The following is a 22,897-nucleotide window of genomic DNA, read 5'->3' on the forward strand; positions in this document are numbered from 1 at the left end:
CAAAGAAATGACTTTTGGGTGAGGTCAGTGCAAGGCAGCAGCTTGTGAAAAGCAGATGTGATAATGAGATACATCAGTAGAGGAAGATAAGCCGTCTTTTAGAGTGGGATGTGGTGAAATGAAGGAAGGGCAGTGAGAGGAGGAGTGGCTACTCTGCGCTTGCTGGGACTTAAAAATATGAAGAATGAGTCATAGTTTTGAAATTTATTTTACAGTTTTAGACTTTAACATACAATTTTCCAAAATGTGTTACTGCAGCTAGGTATATTAAGCTACCAAGGTTATGGCAGTACAGTGAATTATCACAGTTGCTACAGAATGGAAGGAGGCATGTAAGAAAATTGTTAACAGAAGTTGAAAGAAAGGCCATTCAGCTTTGCCCATATAATAACATGTAAAAATAATCCATAACATTAACTAGGCTTCTACGAGAGATTCTCTCCATATGGATCAGGACAGGGACCATATCCATAGGAACACAAGCTTCAATATGCTTTAGTCTTTCTGATTATTATTATTATGAGGAGATCAGATGCATCTGGTATGGGCACAGCTCCTGGGTCTGCGTTTGTTGAGGACTGCAGGTTGGATTTACACCATTCCAGGTAGGAAAAGTAGCTATTCAATACAAATCTGGTAGCGTGAGGTGAAGTCTCCATTCATTGCTTTGTACTACTTGGAATAATGCGTTCAGAAAGCTTCTTCCATTTTAAAAAAAAAAGTCTAAAGCTTTACTAATTCATTACACCAGTCTTTCTAAAGCATTTGTGTTAAAGTCAGCGTGAATTAGTGCTGATTTAAGATTGTCAGAGCTTTATTTGAAACTCACTTCTCCATTTTTAATGTTTTAACAGACCTTGCAAAATGAGAAAGATGAAACGTATGTTCATGTTTCCCTTTCTGTTCTAGAAAGGAACTTTACAGTTCAAAATAGAATTGCTAAATGATTGAAAGTTGGGGAGGTTTGATCTGAAAAACTGGTGTTTTCATATTTTAAGTGTCTTTCAGCAATACTACACATAGATTAAAATAGACACTGAGGAAATACTTCTCCAGCTGCAGCTTATATTGGAGAATAATGCTTTCTAAATGTCATGCCATTGATCCAGGAAGAGAATTTAGACCTCATCTTAAAAAAAAAAATCCTGAATTATTAATTTACTAGTAGTATTTCCAGTCTTGAGAGAGAAGTCTTTAAATATTTTATTGAACAGCTGTTAACATGACATTCAAAAAGACGGAAAGATACACACACATACTTAAGTGTATGTATACACATTATATATACAAGAAATACCTTGTATAGTGTTTATATAGAAGTAATGATTTATATATAAATATATTGAAATATATGTGCAGGTATATACATGTATGTATATAATTATATAAAGTGTTATATGGTATTTCTGTACAAATTGTATATAATGTTATTTGTGCAGGAATTTGTATGGGAATAATATGGACTATTTATACACATACACACACATATATTTTAAACAACAAACACCTTTTATAATCAAAGGAAAGTGAAATGCCTCTTGATTGGAAGGGATCTTATTGCAAGTAACTGGAAGTAAGGGCCAGGTCAAGGATAACAAACTGGAAGTTTACTGGAAGCCTGTCTGAGATGCCTGCTGGGCAAGGTTTGTTTTCCCCACGTCATCAAAGCTCTGGGTTACTTAATATTCAAAGGAGTAATTGGCCATGTAGCGGAAGGGACAGACATAAAGCTGCCAAAGCAAATGGGCAAAGTTCTTGGATGGTTCTTATCTGCATGAGTCAATTGGAGTATTTACATGAAAAGAACATTACTGAGTTCATGTTTAAATTTTTCTTCTGTAAAACATTACAGCTTTCTGTGCAACCATCAAAATAATAATAATGACAAACTGAGTATATTTAGCATTTATTTCTGATAGGTTTCTCTGTCTGCATCAGAGACCTCGGATGGACAGAGAGAACTCGGAGAAAATCACATTGAGTGTTCAGTACTTCATCTGAATTAGAAGTTTCAGTTTGCTTTTGATATATAATATGCCTGAATCTAGAATGTGTCTTTATGTTGGTTTTGTTTATTTACAAAGTTTCCTTCTCCTTTGAGAAGTAAGTGGCGTGCTCCTGCCTTTCAGCCTTCACGGCTGCAGGGTATTTCAGCGATGTTGCTTAACATCCCTGTCCAGAATATACAGTCAGAAACACCATCAGTGCTGGGTGGACTTGAAAACTGTAGTCTTTATGTAGTTAGGGTGCATGCTAGAGGTCAGGAAATTAAATAATTCACCCAAAGCAGCTCAGCTCCACTAGGGATTCTGTTAGCTTATGCCCTTAAAGTCAGAGGATTTCAGTTTAGAAGACAGCTGTTTAATTTGAATTATTGGATTCCCTTGCTGTTAATAAACATATTTATTCTAACTTAACTTTTAACAAAACGTGCCTTTTCTAAGTATGTATATGGGATATTAGATACCTGATATTGCTGCCTAGTGTAAGGAATTAGGTTTTACTCATTCTTTCCTCTCTTGACAAGTGATTCCCTGGTCTTGAAGATCCCGGCTCCAGGATCTCAGCAAACACAGCTTTTGGAATGTCGTCGCCCAGCAGCAATTGCCCACACCTGGAATCAGTTGGTGAGATAACAAAAGAGGAATTGATACAGAAATCCCATGTGAGTTGTAGCAGCTTGCTTTCTTCTTCTCACAGTTATTTCTAGTCACTTATTTTAGCTACATATCTTGTCGCGTATTATCAGTTTTAAGATGCATTTAAGCATTAAGCATGGGTAAAATCTTCTGTACTGGAATAGTAAGGTTTAAGTGAAGTAGGGGGGAAAAATTATGGACCTGATAAAATTGAAAAATAGTTTTCCAGTACCTAATACTTAAAGAGTACCTTTCTCAGTGCTGTTTTCTAAAGCAAGTGATGTTTTAATGGAAATATTATCTAGAAGAGTAAGCGTGACACCAAGCTGAACTGTATTTTCAGACACTGCCTTTGTAGCAGTTAATCATTTGGAATGCTAATGTCATATAGTGTAACTGCCTTGCCTTTGAGTAGAAACTGCAACAAAGAAATTTATGCCTAAGTTTTTCTTGGATAACAGTTCACTTTTTGATAGAGGAGCCGTGGTTTGAGAAACTGCCCCTACCTGAACTCTTGGTTTCCAGCTAGTATTAATAAATGGAAAAAAGAAATATCTTGTAATCCATTTTAGTAGCTGGAAGGTGATGAAAAGCCAGACCTTTTCTGTGCATGGTGCTAAACGTCTTTAACTGAAAGGTGTAACGATTAATTTGATGCTGAAGGGCGTAACATTCTCTAGTGTTGCATATTCTTTTTTAAACTTTTGCAGGTAGTGTTGACTGTCTGCAAATAGGAATATACAGTTTTTACAAGTTCTGTCACTTTAATTGCTTTTTATGTTAAATTTATAGGAAAGACCAATTTTGTGGATTTGCAAAATAATATATGATTTATGCTTTGTTTAGAAGAACAGTTTTTGGTTTAAGGTTGAAAACTCAGAGATCCAATGTTGTACTAGAAAAATCTGCTGATCTTAAGATTATACGAAGCAAAACAAAAATTGGGTTGCTTGTCAACATATTGGGGTTTTTCGTCTTAAATTTATTCAGCTGATACTGGGATGTACAATATTTTTTTCTTGTTTTGTCTTGAGGTTGTGATTTACTGGTGAAAAATAGATGAAATAATACTTTGCTTGTGTGTTTGACTTTCATAGGGCACTTGTCAGGACTGTAAAGTCAGAGGACCCAACCTTTGGGCATGCTTAGAGGTAAGTTGTTCTGTTGGTCCATAGTAGGATGCTTTTCTAGTCATCTGTAGATGAAATTGGTAGTAGTTGTTTTAAGAAGCAGCTATAATGATGTTCTTTAAATTAGTTTCTTTATTATTTCAAAGCAAAACCTCTTATGCAGTTTCCTATTCTTAAAATTATTTTGCCTCTATTAGGTACATTTTAATAATATGGTGTTTAAAATGAGGGTTTTTTTAATAAGCTAGCATATTAAGGTTTTTTGAGTTATCATACTTTTTAGCTCTTAAGATTATTTATCTTTTCTCCAGGTCTGTAGATATGAAAAATAATATATTATTCCTGAATTAAGTTACTTTTCATAAGGATCTATTAGCACTTGTAGTAATAACATCTAAGAGTAAATGCTGACTTTTGCTGGCATAACAGTACATACTCTGGCTTTTTTTCTTCTTAAGCAAAACAAAGAAAAAACTTACTTTGAAACTTGTAAAAGCTTGCATAAACATTCTTCAAACTTCGTATGAATTTGGTACAGTACTTATCCTGGTTATGGTTCTTAAATATGCTTTTGCTTTACTCTTCTTGCTGTCTACAAAAAACATAATTCTCATTGTATTAAAAAAAACCCTTGAAACTCTCTGAAAAATGTTGCTTCTGATTGATCTATGATGCCAACAGGAAAGTATGTAGGTAATTTAGTTATTCAGACATACAGCTGTTTCCAGAGATTGAAATTTTGCTCTATAGCCTTGACTGCATTTCTTGACAACATTTGTCCAAGTCCTGTCAGGAAGATACACAGGCTGACGTGCCAACCTTTAGGTGTGCGTATGTATATTTTATTAAATCTGCTTCATTAGTTTCCTTTTTAGTCGATTATGGTAGCAAGAGATCAGATTATTTTGCTGCTTCTGTCAATAAGAGATAGAAACGAAGGGGGAAAGAAACAGTATTTAATGTCTTTCTGTTAGATGGCTTGAAGTTTAATTACATATAAAAGCCCTCTAGGGAGTAGGAAGAGGCGTTCACAGATGAACCTGGCAGGTGGGGAAATGGCTGTGAAGCTTAGAACGTGTTTTTTTTAATTCCTCTCTTAAACTGTTACTGAAAAACTTACTTTCATACCACCATTTCCATAGGAGAGTTTTCTAATTGCAGTAAGACACTTAGTGTCATGCTGTGATGTGTCTCCACTTGGATTGGCGTATTGCCTTCACCTTTTTCAGTAGAAAAACATGGTGAGATGCCAGCATGTTAACTGTCTGTAACTTAACAAACATCGATGACTGGTTAATATAGAAAATTGGCTGTGTTAAGCTGCTATTTGATTGTATAAATTAACGTGTTTAGAGTTATACAGATAACGTGCTGTACTCATTAACGTGATTGTCTTGACTCATGCAAATGAGGAATTAATGAAAATTGCTTGAGGACTGGCAGCTGCAAGATTCCACACTCAACTCAGCCCAATATATTTTGCAATTAGCACAATTAAAATCAACAATTATTTTGCATGTTGTAAGTAGGATGCAGTGAGTACTTATCCATGTTGTGCTGGAAACTCTTCTTTAAAAGGAGAGAATTAATTAATTGTGAAGTAATACTCCGATAGCAGGCACTGCAGAGAGGGGCATACGGGTATTTTGGTATAAATGTGTCATGTTCCGAGGCCGTTGCAGTTCAGTATTTTAGACACTGGGCTAACTTCATATTTTCTGTAACAATCTTTAACAAGCCATGAAATGTAAAAAAAACATGTTGACCTTAATATCAATAAATATACCAAATAAATATATAAATATATAAATATATAAATATATAAATATATAAATATATAAATATATAAATATATAAATATATAAATAAATATACCAAAATGGCCAAAAAATTATATTCCAAATACATTAAATATCTAACACTGTTCACCAGCGAGAGGAGTTGAGTTAAATCGTGCAGCATTCTTGTTTGCTTTTGGTGATATTTATTTTAACACTTACTGTGCATGTCTCTTGGTTTGTGTAGGACTCTGCAAGTTTGAAATTCGAGTGAATTTTAGAGGGACTGGCAGTATATTCCTATTCTGTAAACACGTTTGACACCACTTTTTGATTCCGTATACTTCTTTGTGTTTTGTTCAACAGAACAGATGTACGTATGTTGGCTGTGGTGAATCCTATGTTGATCACAGTACCACCCATTCCCAGGTACGTGTGTCTGTTAGTAATGGTTACTTGAAGCAGTGAAGTAGAATTAGAGGACTTGTTTTACTTATTTTGATGAAGTCAATAGCCTGTGTTAGCATAACTGTTTGGAAGTTTGGTTAGTTATGGTTGTTCTTCATCTATAGAAGCAGGTCTTAGTAATTTAAGAGTATTTGAGTTTAGACTTTGGGCAGCTACATAGTTAATGTAATTCTGACATTACTGTGCTCCTTAAAAGAACATTGTGAAAGTTAAAAAAGAACAATCACCGTTGACTTTAAGATGCATGATCAAGAGACTTCTTGAGTACTTCAGCTTATATGTAGTAGTTCACTACTTCAGACTAACTTTTTGGGATTGTGGCTGCCTGATGGGTAAGAGGAGGGAAGTTGGATTAATGAAGGTGAGAGCTGAACATAGGACATATAAATTACCAGAAACAGGTGCTTTGCTTCTGCACTATGCTTCTTGTTCCTATGGCTACTGATAAAGAACCTGTAGCCTGAGCTGAGTGTATCCTTTCCTGCTGTGTCCTGATTTTGGGCCCAGCTTTGTAGGAGCAGTGGAGTGTGTGCACTGTGTTGCTCAGTGTGCCAAGTTCTGGCAAGGCTGGACAGCTTGAGTGCATCTGTTTGGGTCTTAAACTCACTGTCTGTTCTGTGCACACTTGCCAAAACGAATGAAATGAGATGTTTCGTTCTCTCTTAACAAATGTACTGGGGACAGAGGGATGGTACTTTTATTAATCTGTCATTTCAAAATTGCTAACTTTTCAATTAAATGCAATTCCTGTCACCAGTTTACAGTTTGCCTGTCAGAAAATACATCTGAGGTTCCACACTGGGTAATTTTTGTCTTAAAAACACTAAGAAAAAAACCTTGGTGAATTTTTAAGTGGATAAAAAGTATACACCAGAGTTTTACAAGTAGTACACTTCATGGATGCATTTTACCAGCACTCCTGACTTGTTTTGAAGCAGAACCTTGAGAGGAGTGCGTATTTATACAAATCAATAGTTCATTAATATAAATCTATATAAATACTACTCTTTTTTTGTCATCTGCTTAAGCTGAGTCATAGTTCTAGAGCCTTTACAATAGGTAAGTAAATAGGTAAATAAATGAGCTGCTTGTAGTGCAGTTGGGGAATGGATGGTCCCTGAATTTCTTGCCTACAATTTTATACCTCTTGGCTTTCTACAGTAGTTAATTCCTGGTTTACATGGTGTTCTGGCAATGTTATGTACTTTCCAGGTAAGAGAAAGGGAGTGGATAGTTTGTTTGCTTTCAGTGCCATCCTTGTCTTGATTTTTCTTGTTGCTGAATTAAAATTTCTGGATTTTTTGTTCAGTAACAATCTCAATAAACTCACTGAGAGAAACAAGGTTGACATGAATCAGCTTATTTCTGTTTACTCCACTTTCCACCAGCAAGGCTCCCTGTACCACAAATAATCACGGTCGTTGTGTCTTCTTCAAGAAAAGTAATAAGCTGTTGCTCTGAAGACTTGTAATTATTTATTCAGCTTAAGCTACAGAATCAAACATATTCTTATGATTTGAATTGTCTGATGTTTGTGATGTTTTTTGATGGTGAGGGCTACTTAATGAAATCAGAGCCCACATTTTATATTAAAAACATTGTTCTTGTACAAGGCCTTATTAAATGAGGGGAGGAAGAACTTGGGCATCCTTCAGCAATTGCAGTATTTTCCTAATTTCTAGCAGATCCCTCATTGTCTAAACATGGCTGGTGCTTGTGTATAAGGAAGAAATACAGGAAGGATTGGTGGAAATATTTGGAGGAGAGCAACTGTATGCAATCCTACAGTAAGCAAAGAAGTTAAAAAAAGAAAGATGAAGATTAGAACAGTAAAACTGTTCCCCATCTGTCAGATTTTTCTATTGCTTCACAGGATGAAGCTGTCAACAAGAGAACTTGTTTGTTTTGCTATGAGCACCTCTTACTGTAACTGAACTGAAAATCTTATCTTACTCTCCTGGTTGATTGTTAAATAACTTGAATTTCCTACAGCAGATCACTAGAAATAAACACTGCCCTTACTGTACAGGAGACAGCTTGCCATTGTGAGCAATAGCAGACATGCCTGGAAAACTAGTTTGTTGTGAATTGTAACACCTCTGACAACATGCTTTCTTCTTGTTCTGTAATTACACAAAGGCATGTCAGATATGACAGTGGCTTAGATTCTGATTGTACCTTGTTGCTAATTTGAGTGACTTGTACTAAAAACAAGCACTGGTTAGTTTGTACTAAAATGTCAGTAATTGAACTGCTTCTTTTTTAAAAAATATTCTAACATACGTATTTGTTTCGTTGTTGAAAGATCCAGAATTTTAATACTTCTGCTCTAGGTTGCATGTAGCAGTATTTAATGATGCCCAATTTCTGAGTCATAATTTTGGGGTTTGTTCTGTTTTAGGAGACAAAACACTGTCTAACTGTCAACCTTACTACACTCCGGGTTTGGTGTTATGCCTGTAGTAAGGAAGTATTCCTGGATAGAAAATTAAGATCTCATTCTCCACTACCAAATGCAAGACTGTCTCACCACGCACAAGAAAATAGCGTGCAGGTATTTTTTAACCTAATGAAACAAAGGCGGCTGTAGCTTTGCAGTAACCAATGTGGCTTCTTTCGAGTGAGATACTGATGTTTCTTCCTTTCTTGTGTCTGAACCTTAATTTCTCTCTATTTTTATAAAAAAATTTCTTTAAAAAGATGGTGCCCAGCTTTTACATTGTGTCTGCGTACTGCATGCTTCCTAAGAACACTTTTTTCATCTGGCTGTCCAGTTGTTTGTAATCTACAATAAACTGTAAGGTATAGCAAAAGTACAGGGTTAAATTTAAGGTTACAAGACTGGAATAATTCATCTGTGCTTCCCCTTCTGCCAGCTCTCGAAAACGTTAATTTATAAAACTCATTACAGTAATTGCTGGCTAACATACAGGGAGCAGCACAATGTCCTAGGATGGGTTTATGGATACTTGCCTGAGATACAAATTCATTCATACAAGCACAGTACTTTTGGAGAAATACATACTAATTGTTAACCTCATTCAGCTGGCAATATAAGACCCTTAAAAGGATTCCTATAACTTGGTTTCTGAGGTTTAAACATGTCTAATTTTCCGTTTTGATAAATGACTGAAAAGGTCTTGATTTGTGTGTATACGTGTGTGTAGGGGAAAATTTTTCCAGTGATATGGCATACGCACAAACAGTCCTGAATTGTTAAGAATTTAACTTCTATGCAAGAATTTACTAAGAAGGCAGTAGGAACCTGTGTATATTCTATATATGTGTATACTTTTGGTGTAGAATGACAAATACATTGTGTTAGATTTATGTGGAAAAATATGTATCAAATGAGAAATTGGGAGAGTGCCAATAGTGTTCTGTGGCACTTTGGGGTATAAATATGCCAAGGAGAAAAATATGGCCAATGTCTGGGAAGCTGCTGTTAGTCAAGCAAAACACAGCCTGAAGATTGTAGTGTTTTATATGATCGTGGCATCAAAGACAAGACTTTTTAAAACTTCTTGGCTGTTCCTAACTCCACATTTATTAACAATTAACACAGTAGCTGAAGAGTGAAATAATGGATAAAGTGTTAGCTAGTATTGTAGACAAGTTAGAAGAAAAAAATGAGCAAAGCAGACATATGGAGAATTTTGAGTTACGCTATTTCCTTGTCTTGTTCTGCAGTTCCAACATTTGTTTAAGTTTGGTTTGTTCTGTTATCTTCTCCCAGTTACATTAGTCTTCACTGGCATCGGTGCTATTCACTCTGATAATATCCTTTCTAGATAAGTGTTGTCTATGTTGCAATTTCTTAAGTATAATCGTTTAGCATAACGCATGTATCTGAAAAAAGGTCTTATTTCTTTATTGCATATTTGCTGTATAAAAATGGCAGGTAACTCGGTTACTTGAAATAATACCGTTGAATATTTTTCTTTAAATTTTTGCTGTCCAGAAATTCCGGTGACTTGATATCAAGCTGGGTTCAGACTTCTAAACTACTATTATACTTAACCTTTTTTAATCTTCCAAGGAAATGGCAACGATATACAGAGAAAACAGTACAACTTACAAAGTCTGTCAAACATCTTGTTGAGAGTTTTTATTTATATGCTTACAAAAAGAGCTTGTCATGCAATAAATGTCTGCCCGCCTAATACTCTGCTTTTGGATTTGTACATTTTGCTTCCAGCAGTTTGTCTTCATTAAATGTAGTGAGCCATCTGGTGGCATATCAAAAACATAGACGCTAACTTTTATGGCATGACAACTATGTTAGCTTTTCAGTGCTGGTTTACCGTTTGTTATCCAAGGGAAAGAAATACTGTAACTTGCTTCGTTTTGATTGTTCAGCTCTTGTTATAAAATCATGCAATGCTGTCACTGCTAATCTGAAAACAAAAACGTGGTGTTTTTCTTAGTTAAACTTTTTCAGGGTAGCTGTGGAATTCTAGTGTTCTCACTTTATGTGCAGTGTGATTTCAAAATGAATTCGTATAATTTTCAGTTCCTAGATTTGTTGGTGAAATTATATGAATAAATAAGAGTAAATATACTTTTTTCTTTTTCTCCTTATAAGGATTTTAAAATACCTAGTAATCCCACACTGAAGATTCCATTAGCAGCTGTCTTTGACGACTTAGATATAGAAGTGGAAGAAGATGAGTTAAAGACTAGAGGTAATAAAAGTAAATTCCAGTGCTTTGTTGCCCTTTATCACACGTGTATGTCTCCAAGTCTGGTTCTCTTCCAAGTGGAACTGTTTACTATTCTACTCCAACTAAGACATTTATTTTTAGTTTCACCTTCTTTGCAGCAATCTTTGCTTACCTTCAGAGCAGAGGCTGCGGTGGTCAATGTAGCGCACCCATGGAAGCACCAGCAAAAATAAGAAAGCATGTTGGAGTGATGTTTAGGTAGCTGGTGTTCTAGCCACTCTGGTCAAAGTAGTTTTTTATTATAAAATGTAATGTTTTCTCCTGTCCTAAAAGGTTCCTGATTTGAATGCTTACCTACGTTTTTGCATGACCCTTTTCTGAACCTCTAGTATCCCATATGGGTTTGGGGGGGTTTGTTTTCTCCTTTTTGGTAATGGATTTGATGCGCTGCCAAGCTTTCTGATAAAAAGGTTACACCACCCTAATGTTAAACAATTGTGAAGATGAAAATGAGAGTGGATGAAACCCTAAACAGTGAAGCCTTGATTTCTCATTTCATAAGAGAACATAGTAATTTATTTCTTGAAAGTGTCAAATTGGTATTGATCCTTTTAAAAAGGATGTATGTACTTGTTAGTAAAGAAGATTTTTCTATAATAACTACTATTGGGTCAGAAAAATCTGACCAGCAGATTAAGGTATTGTTTTTGAGATGCCAGTGCATATGTCAAGGCAGTTTGTTTTCCATCAGTGATGATGAAAGAGTTATCCTAATTCATGGATCTCATTTCCCTTTACTCATCTACTGCCAGCTTCGCCTCTCCTAAGTCTGCTGGCATTGGCCAAAAAACCTGCTTTGCCCCTTCTGTTGTCTGGCACGGTCTTTCTGGATATGTCACCACCCTACTAATTTGCCATCTGCCCTTAAATCACTAAACCATGCGTTTTATTCCCAGTTAGTTTCTCCTAACAATATGTGTATTTGTGTGCCTTGTCCTCTTAATGTTTTTTGGGAATGTAGCTTATATAGACCTCATCTATAAGTCGAATTGCATTAAAGTCCCCATTAACATTGATGTGACTGTGATAACGCATTGCTCAGATTTAAAGGAAAAAACTTCTTTAGCTCAATCTTCATTCTTAAAATTTCTTTTAAAATGCTTTTGATGAAGCAAACACTAGAATATACCTTTGCAAGAAAAGTCTATTAGAAAACTTTCCTTGCAACTGGAGGTTGGAAAACTGCAGTAAGAGTGTCTTCCTGATGTATCTTCTGCTGTTAAAAAAATCCTATGGCTGTTCTTGCTTTCCTGTTTCAGTAAGAACGACCATCGTTTTTGTTGCAGAAATTGGAAAGGTAGAATGCAGGTTCAGGTGTGGGAAGCAGGACTGTGTTTCCATTCATACAGATAGTTTAAAAACCTCTTAAAGCTTTCAAATGAAGCTCTGTGCATTACAAAATTCAACTAGGGTAACCAAACTTGTGTTTAGATGTGAAAGGATTTTCTTAGTAAGTTTTATTGTTCTGCATCAGACTAAAATGCTAGGAGTAGTTCCTATATTTCAAGGATTGCATAGGGCCAATGGTGTTGATTGCTGAAGATTTTGTTTTCCAGTCTTATTGATTCTTTGCTTATAAATGTTACTGTTTTCTCACACAAAAGCAATTTTATTTTGAAATTAATTACTTAATTAGTTTAACAGTTTAATAGCTATGAATAGCAAGTGTTTCAGATTTCTTCAATTGAGATAATATGATAATTATGACTTGTTTAAGTAGCCTTAAATATTTAGAGAACGTTTTTCATGACTCCATGATCACTGAAAGAATATAGGTTAATTGTAACTTTATGTCTGTGGAAAAACGATATATGGATATCAGTAAAGAACGTAAACAATCTAGGCTTGAAAATTAGTTCAGTGGGGAAGTTGAAACTGAGCAGTCTGTGTATAAAAGGGTATATAACTGACATAGATAAAGACTGACTGTAGGTAATTATAATTCTCATTTTGGGATAATCACATGCTGAGTAGGTTTTGAATATTTAGTGTAATCTGACTACTGGCATGAACTTGAGACAGAAGAATAAAATCTTCCTTGAGAAGCTTTTGGTAATATGATTAATGGCTGCAAACGCAGCATAGCAACAGTTTAACTGAACACATAAATCTTTAAGTTCCAGTAAAACTTAAATATTGATAAACATATTTTAAATCACAATCTACAGCTGTCGTAAACCAAAAGTTAATAAGGTGAACACAGTCGTCTTGTCTGAAGTGTTCTAGTAAGCCAAAATCAAAACACTTAATTACTTCGTCTTGTTAGGACTCCTAAAGGAATACTAATCTATGTTTCTTTTAGTTAGAACTCTGCATTATAATTGGCATCAGAAGTGTTACACAAGTATTTTAATTAGTACATATTTTCTAAGAAGTATTTTCCTTGATATGTCCTGTATTGGATTAACCTACTTGCTGAATATTCATCCTGTTTTTCAGGTCTAACAGGATTAAAAAATATTGGAAACACTTGTTACATGAATGCAGCTTTACAAGCTCTTTCCAACTGGTAAGGAAAATGATTGTAATTTTATATTTGCTTATACGTGCATTTTCTCAACGTGGACTTAAGGATTTTAAAGGGCTGCACTCCAATGGTAGAAGACAGTTATTTGTTTAATCTCAGTCTTTTATACTACAAACAATTGTGTCACTGATAGGAAAAAAAAGGTATTATGGTCTACGGGCTACTCAGCTTTTCCCCCGTCCTATTCTAATTCCTCACTGCCCTAAATAAAAATATATGCAGTTCTAGAGATTAGAAGAAAATCTGATGAAAGCTATTCATTTTGTGTTTTTGTTTTGTGCTGTAGAACAAATCAAAGGAAATGCATAAGAATAAACTGTAATTTAAAAAAAGAGACATGTTAAGCTGAAAAGGCCCAAATTCAGTCCTTACAAACATTGCATCTGGGATATTTTATGCTGCATCACCCTAGGAATGGCTAGAATACAAAACCTTCTCATCTCATGGGGATGCCAGACAGGTTCATGAAGGAGAAATCTACAAAAGCTGAAGAGATAAACCCGCTGTCCAACTCCAAAGTTCTTGCGCTTGAAATGGTTGGGTGGGACAGCACTTGAGCAAAGCTCATAGATCCGCTTTTGGCTGCAGTCCAAGGCAGGAGACAGGGCTGAGCAGAGCTCACTGAGATCCTTTGTTGAAGGAGAGGAGAACTGAGGCAGATCTCTCTAGAAGGTAAAGAACTGGACGTGAGGAAATTACTCCATTGAGAAATGGCAAATTTTGCAAGTGTGCTGAGACACCACCTGCCTTGAGCACAGACATGTCCGATCTGTATCAGGGTTTGGGACTTCAAAAGGGAGGTTGAAGAGAGAGCAGTGAGAGTGTGCGAGTTGCCAGCGCTGCATGAAGTAGACAGATAAATAATTTACAAACATCATGTGGCACTATTGGATTCTAGAGAGATGATGATTTGTTTGAGGTGCTGTTTGTGGACTAGACTTGGGGGACTGTCGCTGCAGTGGTGCATCTGTCCTTGTGTGATGGCCGGTAGGAGCTGCCTTGAATTTCAATCCCATTAGACAATTCTGGTGCTTTCATAAATGCCAGAATATGTCTGAGGAGCAGCGTTGCTGGACTGCTGAAATCCAACTAGGAAGTATTTGGTTGCAGCATTTAAGGATGTCAATTACATAATAGTATTCTTCTGTTTTCATACTCTTGTATGAAATGCAGATTTCCTCTTGTATTTTAAAGACCTGAAACAACCTAAAGAAAATACTGTCTTCTTCTTTTTAATCAGCCCACCTTTGACGCACTTTTTTCTTGACTGCGGAGGCTTAGCTCGGACAGATAAGAAACCGGCAATTTGTAAAAGTTACCTCAAGCTGATGACAGAACTCTGGCACAAAAGCAGGTGATCAAATAATTTTGCGGATTAATGCATCCTTCATGACTCCAGAGTTTATTTGTAATCATTTCATCTGTCCTAGGTTTCTAATTGTTATTTTTGCGTATCACAGAATTACGCTCATAAATTAAGGAAGGAAAGACTAACTTGAAAGATTTAAACACTCCTTATAACCTGTTCTTTTCTATATCTACCAAAGACAAGACAAATAATTGATGTAAATTGCAGTAAGGAAGATCTGACAAGAAATAGATGATAAGTACTATACCAAATAGCATTAAGCTTTTAAAAATAAGTTTATATCTGTCAGAAATACACTAAAATGTTGTTACTTTGTCCTCTCGGTGTCCTTCATTCCAGATCAACGTTGTATTAATTTGTCTTATTTCCTTATGTGGAATTTCTGTTATCTCTAAGAAGATACTTTAAAATATAAGTACAATGCTCCAGAAACAGTAATTGTGCATACTGCCAAGATTATGTCTGATTTGTCATCTGATTCGCTGACAAGAAATGTGGCATTAAAGTCCTGATACAGTCTCTGTTTCTGTTGGATGACAGACTTTTTTTCTATAATTGTATTGTTAATTATTCAGCACCAATATTATGTTTGGTTAAGATTAATATTATTGGTGTTAGAGGTGCTATAGTTTAGTTGCAGATAAATTTATGATTCTAATAAAGATAGGAAATTTCACTTAAATACTTGATTTCTTTCCTATATGTATTCATATATTTGAAACTTGTTTTTCTTTAGACCTGGTTCTGTTGTTCCTACTGGTTTATTTCAAGGAATTAAAACTGTTAATCCAACGTTTCGAGGCTACTCTCAACAGGTAAAACGTTCTGATGTCTTTTAAATCTGCCTAAGCCATAATGTTATCTCTTATTTTTAAACTTAATGCTTAAGATATGCTTCCTATATTTGTTTAAAGCATATGCAACAAAGTTTATATGCGTCAAATGTAGATTATCTGAAACCAAACTAGCAACAGTTAAGTTGGGTTTTATGTTTGTATATATAAAATTCTTGAAAGGTCTTCAACTTCGGAGAATAACTCATTTTCCCTTTTTCCAGGAAAATTAAAAGAATATGTATCTAAATAATTCGCTCTGTGTGAAATAATACTGCTAACATTTGAGCAGTACCAGAAAACAAAGGTGTTAAAAATATAAAAGAATAGAATTATTTTTTATATTCATCTACCTGTAAAAAAAAAAAAAATATATATATATATATATATATATATATATATATATATATATATACCATTTTCATTTAGTATCTTTGGGAAAAAAAAAGGCAAACAAAAAACCCAAAACCAACCATAACCAAAACAACACACCAGTTTGTGTTTAGTAAGCAGTATTGCAGGAGCTGTAAGTTGGTGACGTGTTAGAGACATGGGTTATCACATAGTAAAGGCATTCTTCAGTTGATCCTTCTTATAATATCTTGCTGCGTTCATATGGTTTGCAGCACTTTATTGAAATGTTTTGGGCTGGAGGAAAAAATTAAACCCTCTAATTAGAAAAGCTTACTCCTATCTTCCAGGAATCTGCTGTTATTCAAAGGAATTTTGCTGTTTCAGTGAACATGTCTTGTATTCGTGGAGTGGAGGATTAGAGCACATTTTAATGTTCAAATGCTGTGTGTAGCTGTAAAGTAAATGTTTAAGTAGTAATATAAATGTTTTTTAATTTACTCATTAATTACTTAAGAGCCCCGTGAATTTCTGGAAAAGTATCAGTCTTGATAACTGAAAATCACAGAATCCCAGAATGTCAGGGGTTGGAAGGGACCTGGAAAGCTCATCCAGTGCAATCCCCCCATGGAGCAGGAACACCCAGATGAGGTTACACAGGAAGGTGTCCAGGCGGGTTGGAATGTCTGCACAGAAGGAGACTCCACAACCTCCCTGGGCAGCCTGGGCCAGGCTCTGCCACCCTCACCAGGAACAAGTTTCTTCTCAAATTTAAGTGGAACCTCTTGTGTTCCAGTTTGAACCTATTACCCCTTGTCCTACCATTGGTTGTCACCGAGAAGAGCCTGGCTCCATCCTCCTGACATTCACCCTTTATATATCTGTAAACATTAATGAGGTCACCCCTCAGTCTCCTCTTGTCCAGCTCCAGAGCCCCAGCTCCCTCAGCCTTTCCTCACACGGGAGATGCTCCACTCCCTTCAGCATCCTGGTGGCTGCGCTGGACTCTCTCCAGCAGTTCCCTGTCCTGCTGGAACTGAGGGGCCACAACTGGACACAATAGTCCAGGTGTGGTCTCCCCAGGGCAGAGCAGAGGGGCAGGAGAACCTCTCTGACCTACTGACCACCCCCTTCTAACCCACCCCAGGTACCATTGGCCTTCCTGGCCACAAGGGCCCAGTGCTGGCTCATGGTCATCCTGTTGTCCCCAGGACCCCCAGGTCCCTTTCCCCTACACTGCTCTCTAATAGGTCATTCCCCAACTTACACTGGAACCTGGGGTTGTTCCTGCCCAGATTCAAGACTCTACACTTGCCCTTGTTATATTTCATTAAATTTTTCCCCGCTCAATTCTCCAGCCTGTCCAGGTCTCGCTGGATGGCAGCACAGCCATAATAAATAAACTGTACGGAAACTTGGTTCTTGCAGCTTTGAACACTGAGAATGTCTTTTTTCATGCAGAGCAACACTTAATGAGAACCTTTAGGTTCTGCCTGGTTCACACTTCAGTTGTATGTTTAGGAGGTTTCGTGGCAACAATTCCAACAAAGCAGGTCTTTCATGACCGACTCTCTCCTGTTGCCCAGCATCGCCAGTTGGGCAGCCGTGTCCTATATTCAGGTAGAAAAAGAAATTATTTTGCTCAATGAATTTATCAATTAATTTGTGTCTCAAGGTTTGAGTCCTTTTTTTTTTTCCTTTTTTTTTTTTTTGTAAAATGATTACCAGCAAATAGTCATTCTAGATTTTTGTTAATTAGCCAAACTTGAATCTCAAATCTGATAGATGTAGTTTTTAAGAAGAATGTTTTTCAGTCAGCAGTTGTGAGCATAATAACTAATTGCTATGATGGATGGGAATGTTGAGCAGCAGAAGTTACTATTATGAACAACCCAAATACAAAAAAAGAAAATAGAAGCAGTAGTAGTTGCCAAGAAGAGACTATTGTTTTCTCCCATGCTTGCTTTATTAGATATTCTCTATTGCCGGGAACCAAGCTGCTGTGTAGATTGTTGAAATTTGATGGCTTTTAAGATACTTTGAAACATGGATTAGACTTGTAGTAATATTTGACAGGTCTTTGTGGAAACATTGATAGTTGAGGAATCTTGTTCAGGCGTGAGAAGAAGAATTAAGATCTTGTAGGCAGTATGATGCAATTGGAAAAATGGGCTAAGTGCATCATAATACTTCTTAATAGAGTATTTCCATACACAGGGAAAGCAAGGCTCTGATTGCATTGCTGATGCTGCTGCATAAGGCTTTAAAAAACTGTTCCTAAAATGTTCCTTTACCAGCAAAACCGGAATCTGACCACACTGGTGGTAGTTGCTCGATTTACATTTATCATTCATATAAGCTGTGGCTGTATTTTTGTGGAAGTTGTTGAAAGAAGCTTTTTGGGAACTAAAATGTTTTGGAGGAAACTTGTATGATACTTGTGACATGCAAGAAAAAATATGTGGTCTGGCAATGCAGTTTCTTTTGAATATTAGTCATGGGACAGAGGACTTTACCTTATTCTTCTTGAACAGCTGCAGCTCTCATTTTAGCAATCTGTAGCTTTTCCTGAAATGACTTTAGCATTTTCCAAATAAAATGGAATAATACTGTAAAACTTGTTTAAAATCCTAGGATGCACAAGAGTTTTTGCGTTGTCTAATGGATTTGCTTCATGAAGAGCTTAAAGAACCAGTTGTGGAACTGGAAGATGCCCAGCCTGTGAGTGTTGAAGAGAACATGGAAGAAGACAAGAGCCAGTCAGATGTCAGCTTTCAGCCCTGTGAATCCTGTGGTACCTGTGATAAACCAGAAAGTGATGGTATTTTCAAACCTGTCTTAGAGGATCCTGCAGAGACAACCATGTTAATTCAGGATGATGATAACAACTCAATCACATCCAAGGACTGGCAGAAGGAAAAAGTATCAAGCAACAAGCTGAAACGAGCAAATTCTGTAGAAGACCTGGAAAAAGACACAAACACTGCTGCAGAGAGCACTGAATTTCTAAATAATCAAGGAACTGTTAAAGTACAGATACACAGCAGATTCTCAGGTAATGCATTGCTAATGCACCATTGAACTAGTCAAATTCTTAATCATAATATCTGCGCGAGTGGAAATGAGTTACAGTAGAATACACTAGACAAGTATAGGTCAAATAGGGTAGATGGATTTACTTGTAAATAATGCGCCGCCTTAATTTATTTTTTTCAGTTTAGGTGTTCTAAATTCAACTTGAATTCCCTTGAGAAGCTAAAGATTTGTACTGGGTAGGGTTTCAGATAACCCAGTTTGTGTTTGCTCTTAACTTAAAGGCATGTGAATTTAAATGGTGATTCATTCCTAAATGTCCAGTGACTTGACAGTGTGTTAAATAAGTTACGTAACAATTGCATCTGTTCATTCTGCAGTATATTTTTGATAGAATTTATGAAATAATGCAAATATTAATTGCAGAGTACATCAATGATGTCCACATGAATGATATATCTGCAGCCCAAACCCCGCCATCAAATGAAGGGATGAATGCACGCTTATCAAACAGTCCTCCAAAATCCTTCTCGTCGTGCTCTTCGCTGGCACCAGTCCACAAAAAAGGTATCAGCCCTTTATTTTCTCCCTCCTGGTACTGAATTTCTCTGTATTACAGTTTTCATTTTGTTGTTTCTTGCATCTTGCATAGCAATGCAGCATTGTTCTTAGGGGTTTTTGGGTTTGGTTTGTTTTTTTTTAATCCCCTATCCCCTGTGGGAAGAGGTAGCATCATATAAGCTGGACGTATAATAAGACTCCCATTACTTCTGTAAAATTCTGATTATTTTGAAGCATGAATAGTATTTGCTTTGAGAGGATGGAGAGAAGGAAAATGTGGGAGAAGTCAGTACCACAGAGAGGTAATGCTTTTCAGAGAACATGCACATTGGTTCCTCTGCAGAAGTTCAGTAAGTCAGCATTTTAGTTTACCAAGGCTTAAGGAGCACTGTGTACCTATATTGTAGATACACATGTAAATGTTAACTGCTTTATGCTTATCACTGTCTTTGTGGTTTAGAGTATTTTTTTTGACACTTTCCACAGTATGATGTGTTTATCAGCATCCAGAATGTTTAGACTTCTGTTGCTTTTAGATACAAGACATTGCAGCTTTAGGGCACAAGGAACAATATATGATTTATTTTTTTTTAATTCCCCCTTATTTGTCTAACTGGAGACCTGAATAAGCTGCTGTTGGGCTGGATTCTAGTAGTAAATTTAGTGTATTTCAGCCCACTGCCAGTGTTGTGATACAATAAGCTTGTGTGTGAGCTCTTCAGCCCAACATGGTTAAAACTTCCTAGAAAGATATAATCAAATTAAATGTCAGATCAAATGTGCCTTTTTAAGTTTATACATTGGGATTCCTGCCAAGATGAATCTCATGGCAGTAGGCTGTAGATTTCAAGACTGGAAATCTGAGTTTTCCTGAAACAGAGGCAAAATTTTCTGGTGTTTTTCCCTATAAACTGCTTGAGGAACCTACATGAATTGCCTGGTACTAGCAGTAGTTGGGTTGTGTAATTTCTAAGGAATATTTAATAAATAGCAACCAGGGCTTGGCTCATAATTTAATCCAAAATACATGTGATCTCTAATTATGTTACGCAAAGTTGAAGGCAATCAGAATCCACTATGTCTTGCTCTACTTTCAGCATTTTATTCTTGTCATTGTATAGTTTCAACTGTATCATCACCAAAAAGGAAGAAGCGCAAGAAGTACAGGAGTGTTATCTCTGATATATTTGATGGAACTATAATAAGCTCAGTACAGTGCTTGACTTGTGATCGGGTGAGTAAGAAAGGGGACTTCTAGCATTTAATATGTTTTTCTCCCCAATACAAATACTCATGAATGCAGTTGTTCTCTGGTAACTTTATTCTTTCATGGCAGATTTCCTCAGAAATTTAGGTTGTTTCATACTTGTTCACTCAAATAGCAATAGCAGCTACTACCAGCACTTTGCGTTTAGACTAGCTTGAATTGAGCTGGATATTTACTCAGAGCTGAAAAATAACATCTTGAGAATTGGTTTGCAGCAAGGATGGCGAAAGAGGCTTGCTCTTCAACTTTACTTAGGCAGGATTATTTTCTACTAATGTTCTGAATACTCTAATACATACCTGCTACTGTTATAAGTTCTCAGGTACATAATGTTACAAAGAAAAGTAAGAGACGGTAGTTCAATAACACTGCTAAACAGTCTTATCAGGTAGACTGAAGCTAAGAAAACTCAAGACACTTTTACAGGTCATATGAATCATTATCTGCTTTCTGAAATTGTCCTCTACTGCAAGATGTGGTGCAATGTAGGAATAGTTGATTTGTTTTTCCTGTACTGTTTGCTTATAGAATTACTTAGAACAGCACACATGATCATTTAAAATAAAGTCAATTATCAAACATGTCTAGTGGACCACTTTAGTTTCAAAACAATAGTATCAAACATTGGAGATCCAAATCTTTGCATTGGGAGCAAGTTTCTCAGCAGCAAGTTTAAACCTCCCGCTGATGCAGTTGCATGCCCTTACTGCTTCCCTTGCTTTACAGCTAAGAATACAGAGACCTCAGGGTAACTGGTGAGCAAGGTCAAAAAATAAGAGTTTTTAAATTTTAAAGTTTGCTTGATGTTTTGCTCTGTGACTGTGTGATCACTAGATCCAGGATAGGAGAAAATAAATGCACAACTGAGACTGTTTTGCAGCAGGTCCAGTTATATCAGGTCAAGATAATGTCAAAGTAAAGTGCTGTCAAAAAAATGGGTGAAGCTTTCTGAAATGAGCTTGTATAACAGGAGCCAGAGGCAAAAACCAAAGAGCTTTGCATGATTAGTAGGAAGACAATTAATAACAAATTGAAAATTACTTTGTAATTAATGGTGTACTTTGCTTTTCTCGTCAAGCTTAACTCTGTATTTTTTATGTATTTTCTTCTTTAGCTGTCTGTAACCCTGGAGACCTTCCAGGATCTGTCCTTGCCTATTCCAGGTAAGGAAGATCTTGCAAAACTCCATTCTGCCAGTCATCAGACATCACTAGTCAAAGCAGGGTCATGTGGAGAAGCATATGCCCCCCAGGGATGGATAGCTTTTTTTATGGAATATTTCAAAAGGTAAATAATATTTACCTTGGTTTGTTTATTTATCTATTTTGAAATTCCAGTTTCTGCTCTTCTGGCAGAACATTTGTTGGTTTTCTTTCTTTTCTGTCAATGATGTTTCAGGTTTGTTGTCTCATGTGTTCCTAGCTGGTTTTGGGGTCCGGTTGTAACCTTACAAGATTGTCTTGCTGCCTTTTTCGCCAGAGATGAGCTCAAGGGTAAGAGGTTAATTACATCAACATGTTTCTTCTGGGTTTTTTTTTTTTCCTCCTGTCACAATAAGATGATTAATATCTTCTTAGCTTCATGCAATTAAGCAAAGGCCACCTGTTAGACTTAGTCATTCCTTGCTCTTATGGGATCGTTCATTTCAAAAAGGTAAGCTCCTCGTTTAACTGGATATTTGAGGCACGAAATGCCTATGAAAGCTGCTTGAGAAATGTCAAGTAAATCTGAATTTGGTTTCATGAAATGGTATCAAATGAAGGTTCATAACAATTTCAAAACACGCCATATTAATACTCATTCTCATAACCTTAATTTGGACTTAATAAAATATTTGCTTTTTAAATTATATAGGATCATCTCTTTAGATTATTCTGTACTGCTTCATAGTTGAAAGCATAAAAAGTAAGAGCCTTTCTATTTAGTTGGTATCTCAACATTCTTACAACTGTTAAATATTGAATGCAACCTAAAGATAAATTCCCTTGAGACTCTTAAATATCAAATGTATGCTCTTGAAGGATAACTATTTGGATTTGGAGAATAATGGCTCTTTTTGTTCTCCCTGATATTTGCAGGTGATAACATGTACAGCTGTGGAAGGTGTAAAAAGTAAGCTGGCTTTTACCTTTGTTTGTTTTAACTTGTCTTAATTTGAGTGCTTTAATGCTTCTGTTAGTCAAGAGGCATTTATTTCTATTGGATATGTCACAGTGC

General features: G+C 36.1%; 1 protein-coding gene across 3 annotated transcripts in view; it reads left to right on the forward strand.

Annotated features, from left to right (window-relative positions):
- The window catches only part of USP33 (ubiquitin specific peptidase 33), a 42,784-nt gene that overhangs the window by 2,879 nt on the left and 17,008 nt on the right, over positions 1–22,897 (forward strand). The window contains exons 2-15 of one of the 3 annotated variants that reach the window (XM_065071251.1): positions 2,528–2,665; positions 3,737–3,790; positions 5,914–5,976; positions 8,417–8,569; positions 10,601–10,700; positions 13,179–13,248; positions 14,507–14,620; positions 15,372–15,450; positions 18,454–18,874; positions 19,279–19,419; positions 20,535–20,647; positions 21,795–21,967; positions 22,079–22,173; positions 22,759–22,792. In XM_065071251.1, the coding sequence (XP_064927323.1) occupies positions 2,585–2,665; positions 3,737–3,790; positions 5,914–5,976; positions 8,417–8,569; positions 10,601–10,700; positions 13,179–13,248; positions 14,507–14,620; positions 15,372–15,450; positions 18,454–18,874; positions 19,279–19,419; positions 20,535–20,647; positions 21,795–21,967; positions 22,079–22,173; positions 22,759–22,792 (1,691 nt within the window). In that variant the 5' untranslated portion in view covers positions 2,528–2,584. Of the gene's footprint in view, positions 1–2,527; positions 2,666–3,736; positions 3,791–5,913; positions 5,977–8,416; positions 8,570–10,600; positions 10,701–13,178; positions 13,249–14,506; positions 14,621–15,371; positions 15,451–18,453; positions 18,875–19,278; positions 19,420–20,534; positions 20,648–21,794; positions 21,968–22,068; positions 22,174–22,758; positions 22,793–22,897 lie in introns of all 3 variants that reach the window. The other 2 variants (XM_065071252.1, XM_065071250.1) reach the window with 2 other exon arrangements.

Source organism: Columba livia, chromosome 8 (assembly GCF_036013475.1).
Source record: "Columba livia isolate bColLiv1 breed racing homer chromosome 8, bColLiv1.pat.W.v2, whole genome shotgun sequence".
Lineage (NCBI taxonomy): Eukaryota > Metazoa > Chordata > Aves > Columbiformes > Columbidae > Columba > Columba livia.